General features: G+C 51.7%; 1 protein-coding gene across 1 annotated transcript in view; it reads right to left on the bottom strand.

Annotated features, from left to right (window-relative positions):
* The window catches only part of GRK5 (G protein-coupled receptor kinase 5), a 225,042-nt gene that overhangs the window by 39,220 nt on the left and 169,153 nt on the right, over positions 1–16,669 (bottom strand). The window contains exon 4 of the mRNA XM_055560168.1: positions 12,665–12,742. Coding sequence (XP_055416143.1) covers positions 12,665–12,742 — 78 coding nt within the window. The remainder of the gene's footprint in view (positions 1–12,664; positions 12,743–16,669) is intronic.

Here is a 16,669-nt window from a genome sequence, read left to right as displayed (position 1 = left end):
AGATGACATTCCAGGCGGCTCGGGAGTGAAGGAGGGCAGGCATCTTTCAAGATCCTGGGCAACTCGACTGAAACCCCCAGGATGTCATTTCTCTGCCCAAGACCCACGGTCAGAGACCAGTGTCTGCCCATCCAGGGCAGTGCTGAAGGCGGGAAGGTTGTCCTCAGGAAGCCTGAGGCTGGCTTCACTGTATCCAGCCACTCTCTAAAGAGGAATTCTGGGAAGGAAATAGCACACACACACACACACACACACACACACACACACACAGGAATGGGGATCAGAGGCGGAGCCGGCTCCACCAGCATCAAAGGAGACTCCCATTTTCTGCCCTGGAAGGTCACAAGAAAGGAAGAGGAACTTGGATAGGCATGTCCTGGCCTGCTGTGAGGAGCCCCGAGACATCAGGCTAAAGACAGAGAGGGTGTGTTTTCCAGGGAAGTTGGCGGGGAGAAATAAATTTGTCTATCTGAGGGATCCAACCAGTCCATCCTAAAGGAGATTAGTCCTGGGTGTTCATTGGAAGGACTGATGTTGAAGCTGAAACTCTAATACTTTGGCCACCTGATGTGAACAGCTGATTCATTTGAAAAGACCTTGATGCTGGGAAAGATTGGGGGCAGGAGGAGAAGGGGATGACAGAGGATGAGATGGTTGGATGGCATCACCGACTCAATGGACATGAATTTGGGTAGACTCCAGGAGTTGGTGATGGGAGGCCTGGTGTGCTGCAGTTCATAGGGTCTCAAAGAGTTGGACACGACTGAGCAACTGAACTGAACTGAACTGAGAGACAATTACACAGTCGTTGAAAATGCTTTGTAGATAGTCTGGGAAATGAGAAAATGCTAATGACACAGCATAAAGGTTGGGCGTCAAGAAGTGGGTCACACACAGGAGGGTCCAGCCTATCCACACAGCCCTCAGCCCACCTGCCACCCCCAGCCCGACTCGCTCCTTCACGAAGCAGCTCGGAAGGTGCCTTTGGTCAACCTCTGACAAGACGACGCAGTGGAAAGGAAAGCATCCAGGTTCTAGAATCAGACAGACTGGGGTAACATCTCATCATCACTCTTTCTCTGTTGTTCTTTTTTTAAATTTGTGGTCAAATAGACATAACGGAGAGATTGCCATTTTAACCATTTATAAATAGACAATTCAGCGGCATTAATTGCAGTCATAATGTTGACTATTACCACCATCTTTTCTCAAACTTTCTTATCATCCCAAACAGAAACTCTAAGGCCATTAAGCAATAACTCTCCATCCCTTCCCCTGAATCTCTGGTAAGCTTTAGTTTTCTTTGTCTCAATGAATTTGCCTACGCTGGACATTTCATGTAAGTAGAATCATACAAATGTGACCTTTTTTGTTTGATTTCTTTCACTTGGGCTTCCCTTGTGGCTCAGCTGGTAAAGAATCTGCCTGCAATGCAGGAGACTTGGGTTCGATCTCTGGGTTGGGAAGATCCCCTGGAGAAGGGAAAGGCTATTCACTCTAGGCTATTCTGGCTTAGAGAATTCCATGGATCATATAGTCCATGGGGTCTCAAAGAGTTGGACACGACTGAGCAACTTTCACTTCTTCATTTCACTTCTTCTTTCACTTAGCCTAATGTTTTCAAGATTCATTCATGCTCTAGCAGGTATCAGGACTTCATGCCTATTTATGGCTGAATAATATTCCATTGTATGACAGACCTCATTTTGCTTATCCATTCATCCGCTGATGGACACGGCTTGTTTTTACTTTTCAACAATTGTGAATAATGCTGGTATGGATACTTGCATACAGGTATCTGTGTCGGTCCCTGTTTTCAATTCTCCCAGCTTTTACTCTTAATGAAGCCCTTTTCCCAAGGTAAAACAGGGACAATTGTGTCTACTACACAGGACTGTCATGAAGACAGCATGAGATAGAGGTTTAAAACACACAGCATACAGTAAGTGCTCAAACAATGTTACTTAGGGCTTCTCTGGTGGTCCAGCGGTTAAGACATTGCCTGCCAATGTAGAAGGTGGGGGTTCGATCCCTGGTTGGACATGCCCCACGGTCAAAAAACCAAAGCATAAAACAGAAGTAATATTGTAACAAATTCAGTGAAGATTTTAAAAATAGTCTACATTAAAAAAAAATCTGGAAAAAAAGGTTTTCAAAAAAATAAAATAATGTTACTTTGCCCCGCCTCCCTCATTTATATCCACCCTTAGTAAAGGAGCGTGAGAGGGTTAGATTCAGTGATACCCTCAAGGGCTGTGCTGTGCTAAATCGCTTCAGTCGTGTGACCCTAAGGACTGTAGCCGACCAGGTTCCTCTGTCCATGGGATACTCCAGGCAAGAATACTGGAGTGGGTTGCTGTGCCCTCCTCTAGGAGATCGTCCTGAACTAGGGATCGAACCCACAACTCTTTCATCTCCTGCACTTGGCGGGCAGGCTGTTTACCACTAGCACTACCTGGGAAGCCACCTATACTTAAACAGTTGCCTTCTCAGTTTTGCACAGCATTTAGACAAGTACTGATCCAAAGAATGAGAGTCTCACGGGAATTCAGGCTCCGCTGCAGGCCAGCTGGGGTGGGAGGTGGGAAACGAGGCCAGGAAGCTTTCCTATTCGTGTCTCTGTGCCACCCTTCTAGCACGGGCGAGTGGGAAGCCCGGTGAGGGATGTTCCAGTCTCCTCTTCCAGCTGTATGACCCTCAGGGACCCGGCTCCTCTTGGGCCTCAGTTCCCTCATCTAGGGCATGAGGAGCCTGGCTTAGCCCAGCAGTTTTCAAAATCTGAGTTCCAAAGAGTCCTAAGTGTTCTTCTAAAAGCCAGGGCCTAGGATGGAGAAGAGAGCCAAAGGCCTGCTCAACCACAGCAGATCCACGCACCTTAGCATCAGGAAATCTACAGCTGAAACTGTGGCCAGGCCCTGGACTGGGGGGCCTCTGAGATCCCCAGGAGCTGGATCATGCTCTAGGCGGTGTCGTCTCCTTCCCTTTGGGGTGAACCGACAGAGTGGTCCCTGAGAGTGGGCTATAAGGGTCATCTCCCAGCACACCAGGACTCCTGCAGGCCCAGACCGTCATTCTGAGCATGGCTCAGCAGCAGGGACCCTCCGTAGGGAACACTATAGTGCTGGGGGCTGCAGAAACTTGAAATGACCCAGGAGCCCTGCTGCTCTTCAAAACAGCGCCCTAGCTCCCTGCTCACTAATAGCTCTTCAATCAAGAGGAAGTGTGACCACAAGGCAGGGAGCCAGGTTAGATTCTTAGGAGAGCAGGATAGGGAAGGGTCAAGAGCACAGACTCTGAAGTCTCGGCTTCCTTCATGCCAGCTGTGTGACCTTGAGCAAGTTACTTAATCTCTCTGTGTCTTCATCTCCTCATCTTTAAAATGGAGGATTAAGTGCGTTATTTAAAGCTCTAAGAACAGTGTTTGGCTCACAGTAAGAGCCGTTCCCAGGAAGTTCCTTTCTCAAGTGTTCTTCTCAATCTTCTTCCACCCTTGAGGCTTTCTGCAGTGCTGAGGTAGGAAGTGGGAAAACCCAGGGTGAAGCTGGCCACCTAGTCAGGCCCTGCCCAGGAGGGGTTCAAGCAGAGGTGAATCCTGAGTTGACCAGATTTCACTGACAACAGGATGGAGATGCTGGGTGCTTGAGAGGCAGACAAGAGTCAAGTGATCTTAGCAGAGACGAAAAGCTGGCTCCAAGGCCCTGGCTCGGAGCTCAAAGCCCATGGAAGACATGGCAGGCACTAGGAAGGGAGGCTTTAGCCAAACCTGCCCATATTCCATGGCCTTGGTTGCCCCGGAGACCAAGCTTTGGTTAGATGGTTAGGCCAATTCTGAGCCAGCTCCTCGAGGCCCCAGACCCCAGGAAGGGAGATTCAAGAGTGACCCCACTCCTAGTCCAGTGCCCTTTGCTTTAGGTCATGCTATCTCTTCCAACAACAAGCCAGCATTTATCAAATGCATCACAGTTAGGAGGCAGACAGCCCAGCATTTTCCAAAGGTGATGAAGTGATCTTAGCCTGGAGGTGCAAGGACACAATTAAATAACATTGAATCACTCGGTGAAAAAAGTATTCCCTTTTCAGTTTTCCTTCAAGTCTTCCATCATCAAGAAGAAAGTCTCAGTGTGATGCTACTTGCCATCTTGCTAACTTGTCTCTAATACTCGCTACTTTCCCTTCAAAACAAAGAGAAAGGAGGCTCAGAGCCTTAGATGAGCAAAACAGCATCCATCTAGGATGTAATGTCAAATTTTCCTGTTATCTTTATGTACAACAAATCAATACTGGCTTTCCAGGCAATTCCAGATACCAAGTTTCCTTTTGAAATATTTATTTTAAGTTAAAAGATGAGTTGATTTTAAGACAAAGGAGCCCACTTGAGCACCACTGCGATCATCCCCACACTCAGATGGGGAAACTGAGGCTCCAAGGATGCCCAGCTGGAAAGTGGCAGAACAGGGTTCCATGTGCCCTGAGGACAAAGGTTGAAGCCTCTGACTGCCCCAGAGGCCGAGGAGCTGTCCCCTACCAGGAAGGTAGCCTGACTGCACTAGCTGGGATCCCATGCCGCTGCCTGGATGGGGTAGGAGGAGGCGCCAGTGAAGTGAGGCTGTGAGCAGGGGGGCCAGAGAAAGAGGAACTTGGAGTAATTATTATTTCCTTTCATTCAAGCTCCTTACTTTATAAAAGGTGGATGTTTTCCAGAGAGCCAAACAAGCACTAGGAATAGATTTCTTTTGTGCAGCAACTCAGGCTGATGGGTAATTTCCCCCTTAACAAGAACAAACTGCCCTGCTTAGCCTATCATTGTTCACAGAGACAAAGAGGCCTGCATCTGTGGGCCTTGCCAGCGGACCTCCCGCAAGAAACGCCCTCTAAGCGCCGCCTGCTCCGGGGCTTTCCAAGCATCCCATAGAGGATGCCAAGCTGGTTCACGTCAGAAGCCTGTCCCGGCCCACCTGCCCACTTCATTTGTTGGAAGAAGCCCATGCAGGGTCCTTTCCACAGGACCCTCTGCCAGGTCTGAGTTTCCGTTGGAATCCACGGATACTTTCTAGCAAAACCACATTGAAACTGGGTGCCACCTGCCTGGCCTTAGTGACCGGGGTGGAGCCCTGGCACAGTTGCTCATGGGCCTAATTAAAATGAACTAGAGTAAAATGTTCTACAAGCAGCATTGTGAAGTAGGATCCTAAGGAGTTCTTTCCAAGCCCTGCCTCTGCTATTCTAAACCAACGTCCCTTCCCTTCTCAAACCTCAGGTGCCTGGTCTGTAAAGTGGTTACACTAATACCCATCTTGGGGAGCTGCTAGAAAAATCCAAGAGCAGGTAATTGCAGTGCTGTACCCAGAGGGCCTAAAGAACAGCGTCATGTCGACCAGGAGCAGGGCTGGAGTGCAGGTGAAGGGCCAGACCTGGCCCTATTCTTCATAGCAGGCAATGGGCTCTGAGAGATTTATGGACCTCATGTTTCTCCATATACACCCTAATCCTCGAAAAACTGAAGCCTGGGCTTCCCTGGTAGCTCGGTGGTCAAGAATCCACCGGCCAATGTAGGAGACACGGGTTCAGTCCCTGATCTGGGAAGATACCACATACTGCAGAGCAACTAAGCCTGTGCACCATAACTTTTGTGCTCTAGAGCCTAGGGGCTGCAACTATTGAACTGCAACTTCTGAAGCATCTGAACTACTGAAGCCTGCACTCCCTAAAGCCTGCGCTCCACAAGAGAAGTCACCGCAATGAGAAGCCCGCTCACCGCAACTAGAGAAAAAGTCTGCACAGCAACAAAAACAGCACAGCCAAAAATGAATAAAATTATTCAAAGAAAACAGGCCTTTTTTACAAGGACAGATAAGACAACATGAAAAAAGTCATTTAAAAACAAGTAACAAAAATGAATCTGAATGTCATCAAATGAAAAATCTTCATGTTTCAAAGGCCACCAGCAAGAAAGTAAAAAGACAACCCTCAGAATGGGAGAAAATACTTGCAAATCATCTGATAAAGGACTTGTACCTAGAACATAAAAAGAACTCTTAGGATTCAACATTAATAAGATGAACAACCCAATTTAAAAATGGGCAAAGGATTTGAATAGAGTTTTCTCCAAAGATGATATAGGAACAGCTGATAAGCACATGAAAAGGTGCTCATTAGTCATGTTGCTGCTGCTGCTGCTGCTAAGTCACTTCAGTCGTGTCCGACTCTGTGCGACCCCATAGACGGCAGCCCACCAGGCTCCTCTGTCCCTGGGATTCTCCAGGCAAGAACACTGGAGTGGGTTGCCATCACCGTCTCCATCATTAGTCATGAGGAAAATGCAAATCTAACCACAATGAGATACCACTTCACATCCACTAGAATTATTACAAAAACAAAGCAAAACAGAAAATACCAAGTGCTGGAGAGGATGTGGAGAGATGGCACCTTCATAACCTGCTGGTGGGAATGTCAGCTGGTGCAGTCACTTTGAAAACAGCCTAGTCATTCCTCAACTGATGAAATATCAAGTTACCATGTGACCCAGCAATTCCACTCCTAAGTACATACCTAAGAGAAACGACAATACACGTTCACGCAAAAACTTGTGCATGGATGGTCATAGCAGCATGATTCATCATAGCCCCAAAGTAGAAATGTCCCAAGTGTCTGTCAATTGATGAGGAGATAAATAAAATGGGGCTTATCCATAATGGAATATTATCTATCCAGCCATAAAAAGAAATGAGAAATACTGATACCCACTACAACATGGATGAAACCTTGAAAGAAGTCAGACACGAAAGTCCATATATACATGAATTTAATTATATGAAATGTCCAGAATAGGCACATCCACAGAGACAGGAAGGAGATTAGCAGTTGCCTGGAGTGGGAGGAAAGGGAAATAGGGAGTGATGCTAATGGGAATGGGGTTTTTGTTGGGAGAGATAAATGTCCTGAAATCAGATAGCAGTGATAGTTGCACAATTCTGCAACAATTTTAAAAACCATTGGCCTGTGTGTTTAAAAGGGTGAATTTTGTGATGTGTGAATTATATCTCCATAAGCTAGTATTTTATTTTCTGTTTTTATTTTATTTATTTTTAATTTTTGGTCATGCCACACAGCATGTGGAATCTAATTCCCCAACAAGGGATCAAACCCTCAACCCCTGCATTGGAAGCACAGAGTCCTAACTGCTGGACTGGCAGGGAAGTTTCCATAAACTAGTATGTTTTAAATGCTGTCTGTAGTGATGAATGGTGTGTAATACTCTTTTTAGGATCATTTACTATTACTTATTATTATAATTAAGAGTATTTCCCGGTCCACCCCCCAGCTCAGAGCAACCCTGCCCCCTTAACATCCGCTGCAGGTTTCACCTCTGATCTGTAGGTGCCTGGAAGGCAGAGCCCAACGCATGTCTGATTCGACCAGCTCTGGGCAGCTCCTCTGAGCTGACAAGCCTAAGCATATTTATGGACCACGCCATGCTCATGACTGCCTCACCAGCTCTAGAAATAAGCCTGACAATAGACGTTTTCAGCTTAGGGGCTGGGGAGAGACAGTAACGTGTCACATGGGGACCAAGGCATTTAAAGCTCATGTACTTCCCTCATTTGCCCCTTCCCTTTTGGTGATGGACACACAAAAGCAGCCAGGCCCCCTAGTCTTTACGCAGAAGAGACCCGGTCAGAGTGTGCATGAAATAGAAATTTTGGTGTGTGAAGCCCCTGAGATTTGGGGTTTGTTTGTTGTGGCAACTAGCATTAATCATCCTGACTAAGGCATTGCATTTGAAGGAGTCCAGCCTCTCTGGCCAGCCCTCTGAGGCTGGGGGCCCTCCGGACCCCTTCTTGGCCTCTCACAGCTCCACAGCTGGAGTTCATGTCTAAATGATTTCATCATTCAGTGGCCTGATTTTGAAAAACACAGACCAGGACGGGGAAAGTCAGAGGAGAGCCACCACCGAGGGAGGGTCTTGTGCGTACCAGCTCCTGGGCTCTGTCCTGGCTGGTATTTATGACCCTCAGGGTACCCGGTCCACTTGACAGAGGAGTAGCCTGAGGTTCCAGGAGGTTAAGGAACCTTCCCAAGGCCGCTCAGTTAAAAGAGACCACGCCTAGCTTCCAACGCAGGTCTACCTGGTTCTAAAACTCGCCTCCACATAAGCACTCTGCTGCCTTTGAGTCAGATCTCAATAGCGTTTGGCCCATCCCAAAACCCACCCCAGGCTGGTGTCCTCTAACTGCCCCCAGAGCAAAGCTGGCCATGTGTGGGCAACTGACGCAGGATTCTAGGCAGCATCCAACGAGTGGACTTAGTCCCTGGGATGGACGCCTTCAAGTTGGGGTTTGGAGAGAGAGAGAGATTTCAGCTCCGGGAGTGAATTTTGACTTTGAGCAGGGATGTGCCAGCCAGACTCCCAGCAAACACCCCCTGTCAGACTCTGGGGGACACGAGCCAGCTCAGTGTCAGCTTCCCAGAACGAGATCTGAGTGGGCAGAGGGGAGAGGCTCATGGGGGGAAGCTTCCTGGGCCCCCTCCTGTCTCATTCAAACCAACTTACAATGAATGACAGCCACGTGTCCAGCGCTGTAGGGGGTGGGGGTGGGGTAGAGGGGGCACACAGAACAGATGCCACCATCTCTGCCCAGAGAGCTATAGCCCGGCCACCGTCCTGAGCACCCTGCCCTTCCTGGGGGAACCCACACCCACTCAGTGACTCAAGGTGGAAAGCACAGACTCCCCTTGCCCCCTCTGCTGACTTCCCACACCTGTCATCCCCTGAGAGCTCCTTCTGCCTGACATTTCCCAAGGGCCTGGTGTCTATTTCCACAGGTATGGCAGCAGTTCCCAGGATGGCCTCCTGCCTTAAGTCCTCTTCTTCCCCTTCCTCTGCTACACGAGGGCCAGAGAGACCAACCTGGGCTGCGCATGGCCTTCAGAGACTTCGGGGCTCCCCACTGCCCTTAGGATGGTGCAAACGCCCCACCATGGTTTTTCAAGCCCTGCCTCCCAGAAGGTCCCTGTCCCCCTACTAGAAATAAGCCTGCCAATAGACGTTTTCAGCTTAGGGGTTGGGGATAGACCTCCCTGCCAACACACTGAGTGGGCAGAGGGGAGAGGCTCATGGGGGGAAGCTTCCTGGGCCCCCTCCTGTCTCATTCAAACGTCCATTCCCCTCTACGCACGAAGGCCTCTCACCCTCAACGCTACTGACATTTCGGGCCCAGATAATTCTTAGGTGGGGGGCCATCCTGTGCATTGGAGGACGTTCAGCTGCATCTCTGAACCGTGTATATTAGACGCTAGGAGCACATTCCCCATTCGTGTCAATCAAAAAGATCTCCAGACTCTGCCAAACACCCCCTGCTCGGGACCTTTGCACAGGAGAGGCCCCACTCCTTTCTTTCCCTTTGTACCTGGCTTCCTCATCACCACGTGAAACTTTGGTTCAGCTGCATCAACTTTCAGAAGCCTTCCCGGCTCGCCCAGGCTGGCCCAGGACAGCGTCCCCCCGGCCCTCCTCACTTCCCTGTGCGCTACCACGTGAAACTTTGGTTCAGTTGCATCAACTTTCAGAAGCCTTCCTGGCACGCCCAGGCTGGCCCAGGACAGCGCCCCCCCGGCCCTCCTCACTTCCCTGTGCGCTGTCCACCACTGCTCTTGTCAGACCGCGTTCGGCCCATCTGGTGATGCGCTGTTGCCCCCTCTGTAAGGGGGGCTCCTCAGAACCCAGCCCCTGGGGCTGTGGAAGCACCAACCCCAGGGCCCTGCAGAAGCACAACAGAGCAGCAGGTAGGAGCGACGGCTTCTGACCAGAGGCAGAGGAGGCTCTGTGCGATGGAGCAGACACAGAAGGAGAAAGAGTTGGCGGAGCGCCTTCCAGGTCAGAGGCCTTGCCGGGAACAGCTCGGACAAAGGTGACCACCAGGTGGGCATGTCAAGATGAGACTGGGAGGTGGCGGCTGGAGCTCCCAGCCTGGGGGCTCTGGGAGCAAAAGCTGGAGGCCAGGTCGTGAAGACCCCTGGAGGCGTTCTGCAGCCCCAGATGTATTCAGCAGGATGTGAAATTATGAGGGGGGGAGGGGAAGTCTGGGAAATGCTTTGTTATCAGTTGAGCTGGTTTCTTTACCTCTCAAGAGCCTTTAATGTGCTCACACACTGGGTAAATCTTTACAAGGGAGAGATGCGGGGAAAAGTCATGTCCACAAGTAACTCTCCACAGACGTGTTTTTTTCACAGTTCATTTCAGTTGCTCCATCGTTTCTGACTCTTTGCAACCCCATGGACTGCAGCACGCCAGGCCTCCCTACTCAAACTCATGTCCATGAGTCGGTGATAGTCGGTTTTTTTCACAGATCCTCTCAAATGATAAGTGTCCATTGTTGTTTAGTAGCTGAGTCATGTCCAACTCTGCGACCCCATGGATTGTAGCCGGTCAGGCTCCTCAGCCCATGGGATTCTCCAGACGAGAATCCTGCAGTGGGTTGCCATGCCGTCCTCCAGGGCATCTTCCCAACCCAGGAATCAGTCATGTGTCTCCTGCATTGGCAGGAGGATTCTTTACCACTGAGCCACCAGGAAAGCCCCGTCTACCCTTTGGAAAATGCTGCTTGGAGCCGAGACATGAGTTGCACCTTGAGGAGGACTGTGAGGTAAAGATTATCTGGGTTTGGGGACAAGGGTCCTGGGGGTCATTCGGAGGCCTCAGAGCTGGGGCTTCAGCCACATGGCTCCTCTCCCAGCTGCTGGGGCATCTGCAGCCCCGAGAAGGAACACAGGCTCCTGCGAGAGTGACTGCAGGAAGGACCTGGCCGGCAGCGCAAAATTTATTATAGGAAAACAGTCAACCCCCAGACCACTTGGACCACCTCCCCCAGGCCCCTGGGCCATACCATATGGTGTGGTTTAAATTTCTAAAATTGAGGAGTACTTAAGGAAAAAATGTTGGCAAGCTCTGAGCACTTGTAAAACCTTCTGAGCTGAGGGGGAGGCTGGGCCCCATCCCTCCAGGAGACATAGGCAGTGCGCAGCAGGGGCAGCGAGGTCTGGGGGCCCAGACCAGGGTCCAAGAGCAGAGGCTTCTGGTCAAGGCTGGCCAGTGGGGAGAGAGGGAAGTGACTCCCTGCAGCAGCCCTAGGATGAGCTGAAGGAGCCAGAAGGCCGGCCAAGGAACCACCTCATCTTCAGCAAAGATCCCAGCCAGACCAGCAGATGTGGGGGTAGGGTCGGGGGGTCACTGGGGGTGGGGTAGGGGTCACTGGTGAGATGGGGTGCAGACACTCTCTGTACTGCCGTCTAAGCATCTGGGTGCAGTTTGTGTAGTGAGCTGGGTCCCCAGGTCTGTCCCTGCAGATGGAGCAGGCAGTCGGGTGTGCCCAGAGCCACGCCTTGTGCAGAGAGCCAGCCCTGTCCAGCATCTGAAAGAGCTGATGAACATGAATCCTCTTGCTTCTGAAAAGTGCAAAGGCCCTGGGGTGGCCTGCCATTCCATTAAGGGGCATGTAGGATTACAATGGAAGCAGAAGCAGAGAAACAGCGGAGGGAAGTAACTGGGGTGCTGGCTCAGCAGAAGCAGGAGGAAGTGCCACAGGGGACAACCTTGGGGTGGGGCTGGGCCCGTGGCCCGCAGGCCAGCACAGCTGCTCCAGGCGAGGGCTCAGTGCAGCCCGAGGGGCCCGCATCACTGCATGGGCCTCTGGGACCTCCCTAACATCACCGGGGGCAGCGAGGCTTGAGGTGGGACCAGAACTGCCAAGGACCCCTGGGACCCCTGGGACCCCTGCTGAGAAAAATGAGGTGGGGCTTACCCTCCTCCTCAAGGGACTTCCAAGCCGTGTGGATAAAATGTATAAAACTGTGCAAAAGCATCCATAAGTGCAGGGAGGGGAGGAGGCCTGGTTGTCAACTCGGAAGGAGCTACTGTGGGTTTAACCCCCTTGTGAATGCCTTCACCAGTAGATGCAGGGGAGGGCAGGTGTTCAGTGGCCCACTTGTCATAGGAGGAGCTGCTGTGTGAACTGGATTCCTTCTGTTCATAGTCCTACCTCTGTCTCCTGACCGGAAGTCAAGACCTGAGTGGCTAAGGCAGCCCTGATTCGCTGCCTCCAGCGTCAGGGCCACCATGAATGCGCACAGGCCATGGGTGTGGCCCCACGCCCCAGGGGAGGTCAGGGTGGCCCCTCGCCCTCCAGCTTACCCCAGAGCACTTCGGAATACTCAGCACTCTGCTGTGTTCAGCCAGTGTTACCTCTGCCCACTCAGCTTCAGCCAGGCCCTCCTCCTAAGCACTCCTGGGCCCTTCCTGGTTGCACCAACCTCTCAGACCTACACCTGCCACGCCCTTTCTTTTGGGTACTCTGACCCCTGCCTCGGTTGAGCCTTCACCTGTCCCGCCACAAACGCCTGGGCATGAGCAGAGGGCAGCAAGAGTGCCCCTGGAGGGGACTGGGCCCCCAAAAAGCAGGCCTCTCCACTGCAGGCCTACTCTGGCCTGGACCACCTGCGTTGGCCCTGCCAGGCTTGGGTACCTCTGAAGAGGATAAAAATTCTGAATCTGGAGACCAATGGCATCCCTGGCTGGGTGCTCCCCACTGGCCTGGCACAGACCTGGGGGCCCATATTCCTGGATAAGGCCTCCCACTCCTCCTGCTGTGGGGTTTGGGCAGCCTCTTACCTTTGGGGTGAGGTACTTGGTCATAATTTCCTTCCCTTTTTCTCCCAGTTTTTCATCTGGAGTAACTTCATATTCTGCCTAAAAGAGAAGAAGGAAAAGAACAATAATAGATTTGCTCATGAGCTTCTTAAAACTGTAGAACCTTAGAGGCCCCTGGAGAAGACACCCTGGAGGTCACGTGACGGAACTCCTTCTTTGGCAGGACAGGGAGTGAGGCCCAGAGAAGGGAGGGGCCCTGGTGTCCAGTCCAGCTGGCTCTGCTCCACTGTGGACACGTGCTCAGAACAGCGGCAGCACACTAGAGTCACTGGGGAGCCAACGCTGGTGCTTGGACCCCGCTCCACACCCGCAGAGTCAGACCCTTTGGTGATGGGGTCGGGCATCCAGGCAGCTGGTGGGGAGAACCACAAGCTTAGGAAAATCAAAGGAAGCTGTTGGAAATTAACTAGAGCCAGCAAACTGGAAGGCCCTCAAGAGGCTGGCTGCCTGAGGTCACGCAGACCTTACATGCTACATGACCTTGGACAGTTTCTTCAACCGCCATACAGTGCAGCTGGGAAAAACACTTACGTGTAGGGCAATTGTGCAGAGAAAACAAGACAAATCTGGGCACATAATAAATACTCAATTAACGGCTGCTCTATTTACCACCATTGCAATTACCACACCTTGTAAGAGAACACAATAATATGCATGCTATAACTTTGACAGCTTTTCAGTTTACAAAGGGAACACACAGAGATTTTTCAGATATTCTTATATGAACTGTATTTAAGCCCAGGTAGTGATACGATGGTAAAGAACCTGCCTGCCGATGCAGGAGACATGGGTTTGATCCCTGGGTCAGGAAGATCCCCTGGAGAAGGGAATGGCAATCCACTCCAGTATTCTTGCCTGGAGAATTCCATGGACAGAGGAGCCTGGTGGGCTACAGTCCATAGGGTCACAAAGAGTCGAACACGACTAAGTGACTGAGCTCACAGTGACACAGAAGGCAGGCTGCAATCACACGCCTTCATCCACATACAAAGAGCAGGGTGTTTAGGAGAGTTGCCCAAGGTCAGTGGTGGGGAAGCAGCAGGGCTGGGACATGGACCTCCAAGCCCGAACCCCTTTCACAACAACGCCAAGGAATTTAGGACCCGGATCGCTGACCATGCCAGTGGGATCCAGGCTCTGTAGAAGCGAGGCTTCAAAAGACGGGCCATTTTATTCTCCCTGACCCCACGTGAGGCTCCTTCACAGGCACTTGACCCACTTGCCAAGAGGATAAAAGGCTGCCTTGACTTAATGAAAAGCCTGGTGAGCTTGCCTTTCTCATTCCAACAAGGGAACTAATTGCAAATTGTTTATAACTGGTTCAAAATCTGCCACCCAAGGATTTGTCAGCCTCCATGCAAAAGTGCAGCTATTTCCAAAGAGACAGGAAGTGACATCAGCACAGAGGGTCTGAAACTCCTTTCCCGGCCACCTCACTGTAGAGTTAGACCCCAATACTCACCCCCACCCCCACCCCCACCCCTGGGCTAGTTCAAAGCAGACTCTCAGCATCTAGAGTCTGGTTTCTCACCAGTCCAGCCAGGAAGACCCTCCTGGGCTGGAGCTGCACCTCTCCGGGGCAGAGGGTTCTAGAACACAACTGCCCACCTATCTTCCATGGGGGGCAGAGAGACGCTCCCAGTATCCAGCTGCCCTGGGAACCCCGCCTGGTGGTCTGGCTCTGTGGGAAGGAACCCTGCCTGGTGGTCTGGCTCTGTGGGAATTTACCCAGACTGCTTTGCAGGGCCCAGGCCACAGGCAAATGGCCGCCTACCTTTTGGGGGGTAACTCAATCCCATGCAGAGCCCTGGATTTGCACCGTCCCAAAATACCTCTGCGAAGGCGGCTCTATTTAACCAAACGGAGGTCTGAGGCTCACTAATCAGCCTCAATAGCCAGCTGAAAATATTATTGCTCTGGGTACTAAAACCCACGTTAAAAAAAATAACAACACTTTCAGGTCAGCTGCCTCCCAGCAGAGGCCCGGCCGGGCAGCTGGGCGCCAGGGTTCCACAGGGAGGCAGCCGGGAGCACGCCGGGACAGGCCTCCCCAGCCTGGGATCAAAAGGCCTTTCTTTGAGAGTCCATGTCAGGTCACCACCACCTGAAGAGCATTTGTGTTGGGAGGCAGAAAACCAACAGAAGGCTTCCAGCTGGGCTTTCCGCACCGATTAAGTCACCTGGAGTGACAGGCCATGTCTCCACTGTGACCCCCGAGAGGGGCTCCTGGGGGACCGTCCTGAGAGGCCACCTATGGAGAAAAACACCCCGGCCGGGCAGCGCTCAGGGTGATCACACGGGCCGGAGGCGGGGACCACCGGGAATCCGCTCCTGCGGGAGCACCCTTGCCCAGGTGGTGGGCAAAAGCTGCCGGAATCAGCTGTAGCCAGAAAACAGAAGCAGCAAGTAAGAAGTTCGGTTGGCCAGTGCTCTGTGACGACCTCAGAGAGGCGGGATGGGGTGGGAGGCGGGAGGGCGGTTCCAGAGGGAGATGACACATGTATGCCTTGGCTGATGCGTGCCGAGCTACGACAGAAATCAACACAACATTGTAAGGCAATACCCTCCAATTAAAAATAAATAAATTAAAAGAAGTTGGGTTGGGCCAACAGCCTAGAATTTTACAATTGGAAATGGCAGACAGTGACTTCAGTGAACAGAGAGGTAAACGACATGCCAAGAGGACCTGTGACGTCCATCCATAAGAGTTCCCTCCAACAAGAGGGGGGGGCTTGTCCCCACCCCCCGCCCCCAACAGAGGGGACACACACGGTCCTCCCTGCTGTGTTGCCCACTTGAAACTTTCTCCTGCCCTGGGCTCAGCCCTAATGGCCAGAGCGCCAAAGAGCTCCTTGCCAATCCACTTGGAGAACACTTCTCTTCCCCAGATACATCCATGGTGCCAGCTGAGGGAGGCATTTAATGAGCCTTTTCTCCGCACGGTGATTTATGCCAAACACAGGAATGGGCTTTGGGGAGGAGATGCTGTAACACAAAGCGCAAAATACAACATTGAGTTCAAGGCGAAAAGAATTATTTATATATCTGTGCCTGCCAAGAGGGTATAAACATCTGTGTACATCCTAGTTTATAAAGCCAATATTTCATTCTCTTGGCGGGCTCTAATTGCATCATCCATCTCAGAAAATGCTAATGAAAATATGTCCTCTATTAAACACATTTCTCTCAGATGAGTTTTTAAAAAAACATGAAGATTGCAAACCGGTACAAGGAGCCCTGCCACGTTCTCACAGAAGCCGGCGCTGATTTTTACAGAGAGGAGTCTGAGCAGAATTCCTCTCCGCGAGATGTCATCCCCCTCCTCTCGGGAGCCCTTCTCCTGCCCTGGCAGGAAGATGAAGTCAGAGAGGCTTTGAGGTCTCGCCACCTCCGGCTTCTGTAATTACCGATGTGGTCAGCTTTTCCAGAGTCTTCGCGGCAGGGACAAGTGACGCGCCCAGCTGGCAAGGCTGCTCCCCGTGGCCCTCTCTGGAGAAACACCCGGCTCCTCCCACACCGGCCTTGGCATCTTGCCGGTGCCAGCCCTGGGGGCCAGGGGTTTCCATCTGCCCCTCTGGAGTCATCTGCCCACCCCGCTTCGGGACAGAGGAGAGTGAGGATGGGGAGCTCCCTGCCAGTTCTCTCCCTGCCGGGCGCCCAGGCTCCTCAGCTGCCTTCTCCCACTCCTTCCCGTATGGGCCCCTGTCCCTGCAGAGCTGGAGGCAGCGAAGGCTCGGATGTATCTGCGTACATAGGCCAGGACTCCGACAACCGCCCTTCATTAAACCCTACTTCATTCACATGTGAGCGAGCCATCCATCTCTGGCCAAGTCCCTCAATGATGCTTGAAAAATCCTTCAGAAGGCTGGCATCACCTGCCACTTTTCATCAGCCCAGCTAGAATGAAGAAGCTCTACAAACAGGGGTGTCCCCGCACCAGGGTCCCAGGGTCAGATGGGCCTGGTC

Source organism: Bubalus kerabau, chromosome 22 (genome assembly GCF_029407905.1).
Source record: "Bubalus kerabau isolate K-KA32 ecotype Philippines breed swamp buffalo chromosome 22, PCC_UOA_SB_1v2, whole genome shotgun sequence".
NCBI classification, from domain to species: Eukaryota; Metazoa; Chordata; class Mammalia; order Artiodactyla; family Bovidae; genus Bubalus; species Bubalus kerabau.
Note: the sequence above shows the minus strand (reverse complement) of the source record. Positions and strands in the feature narration are given on the sequence as shown.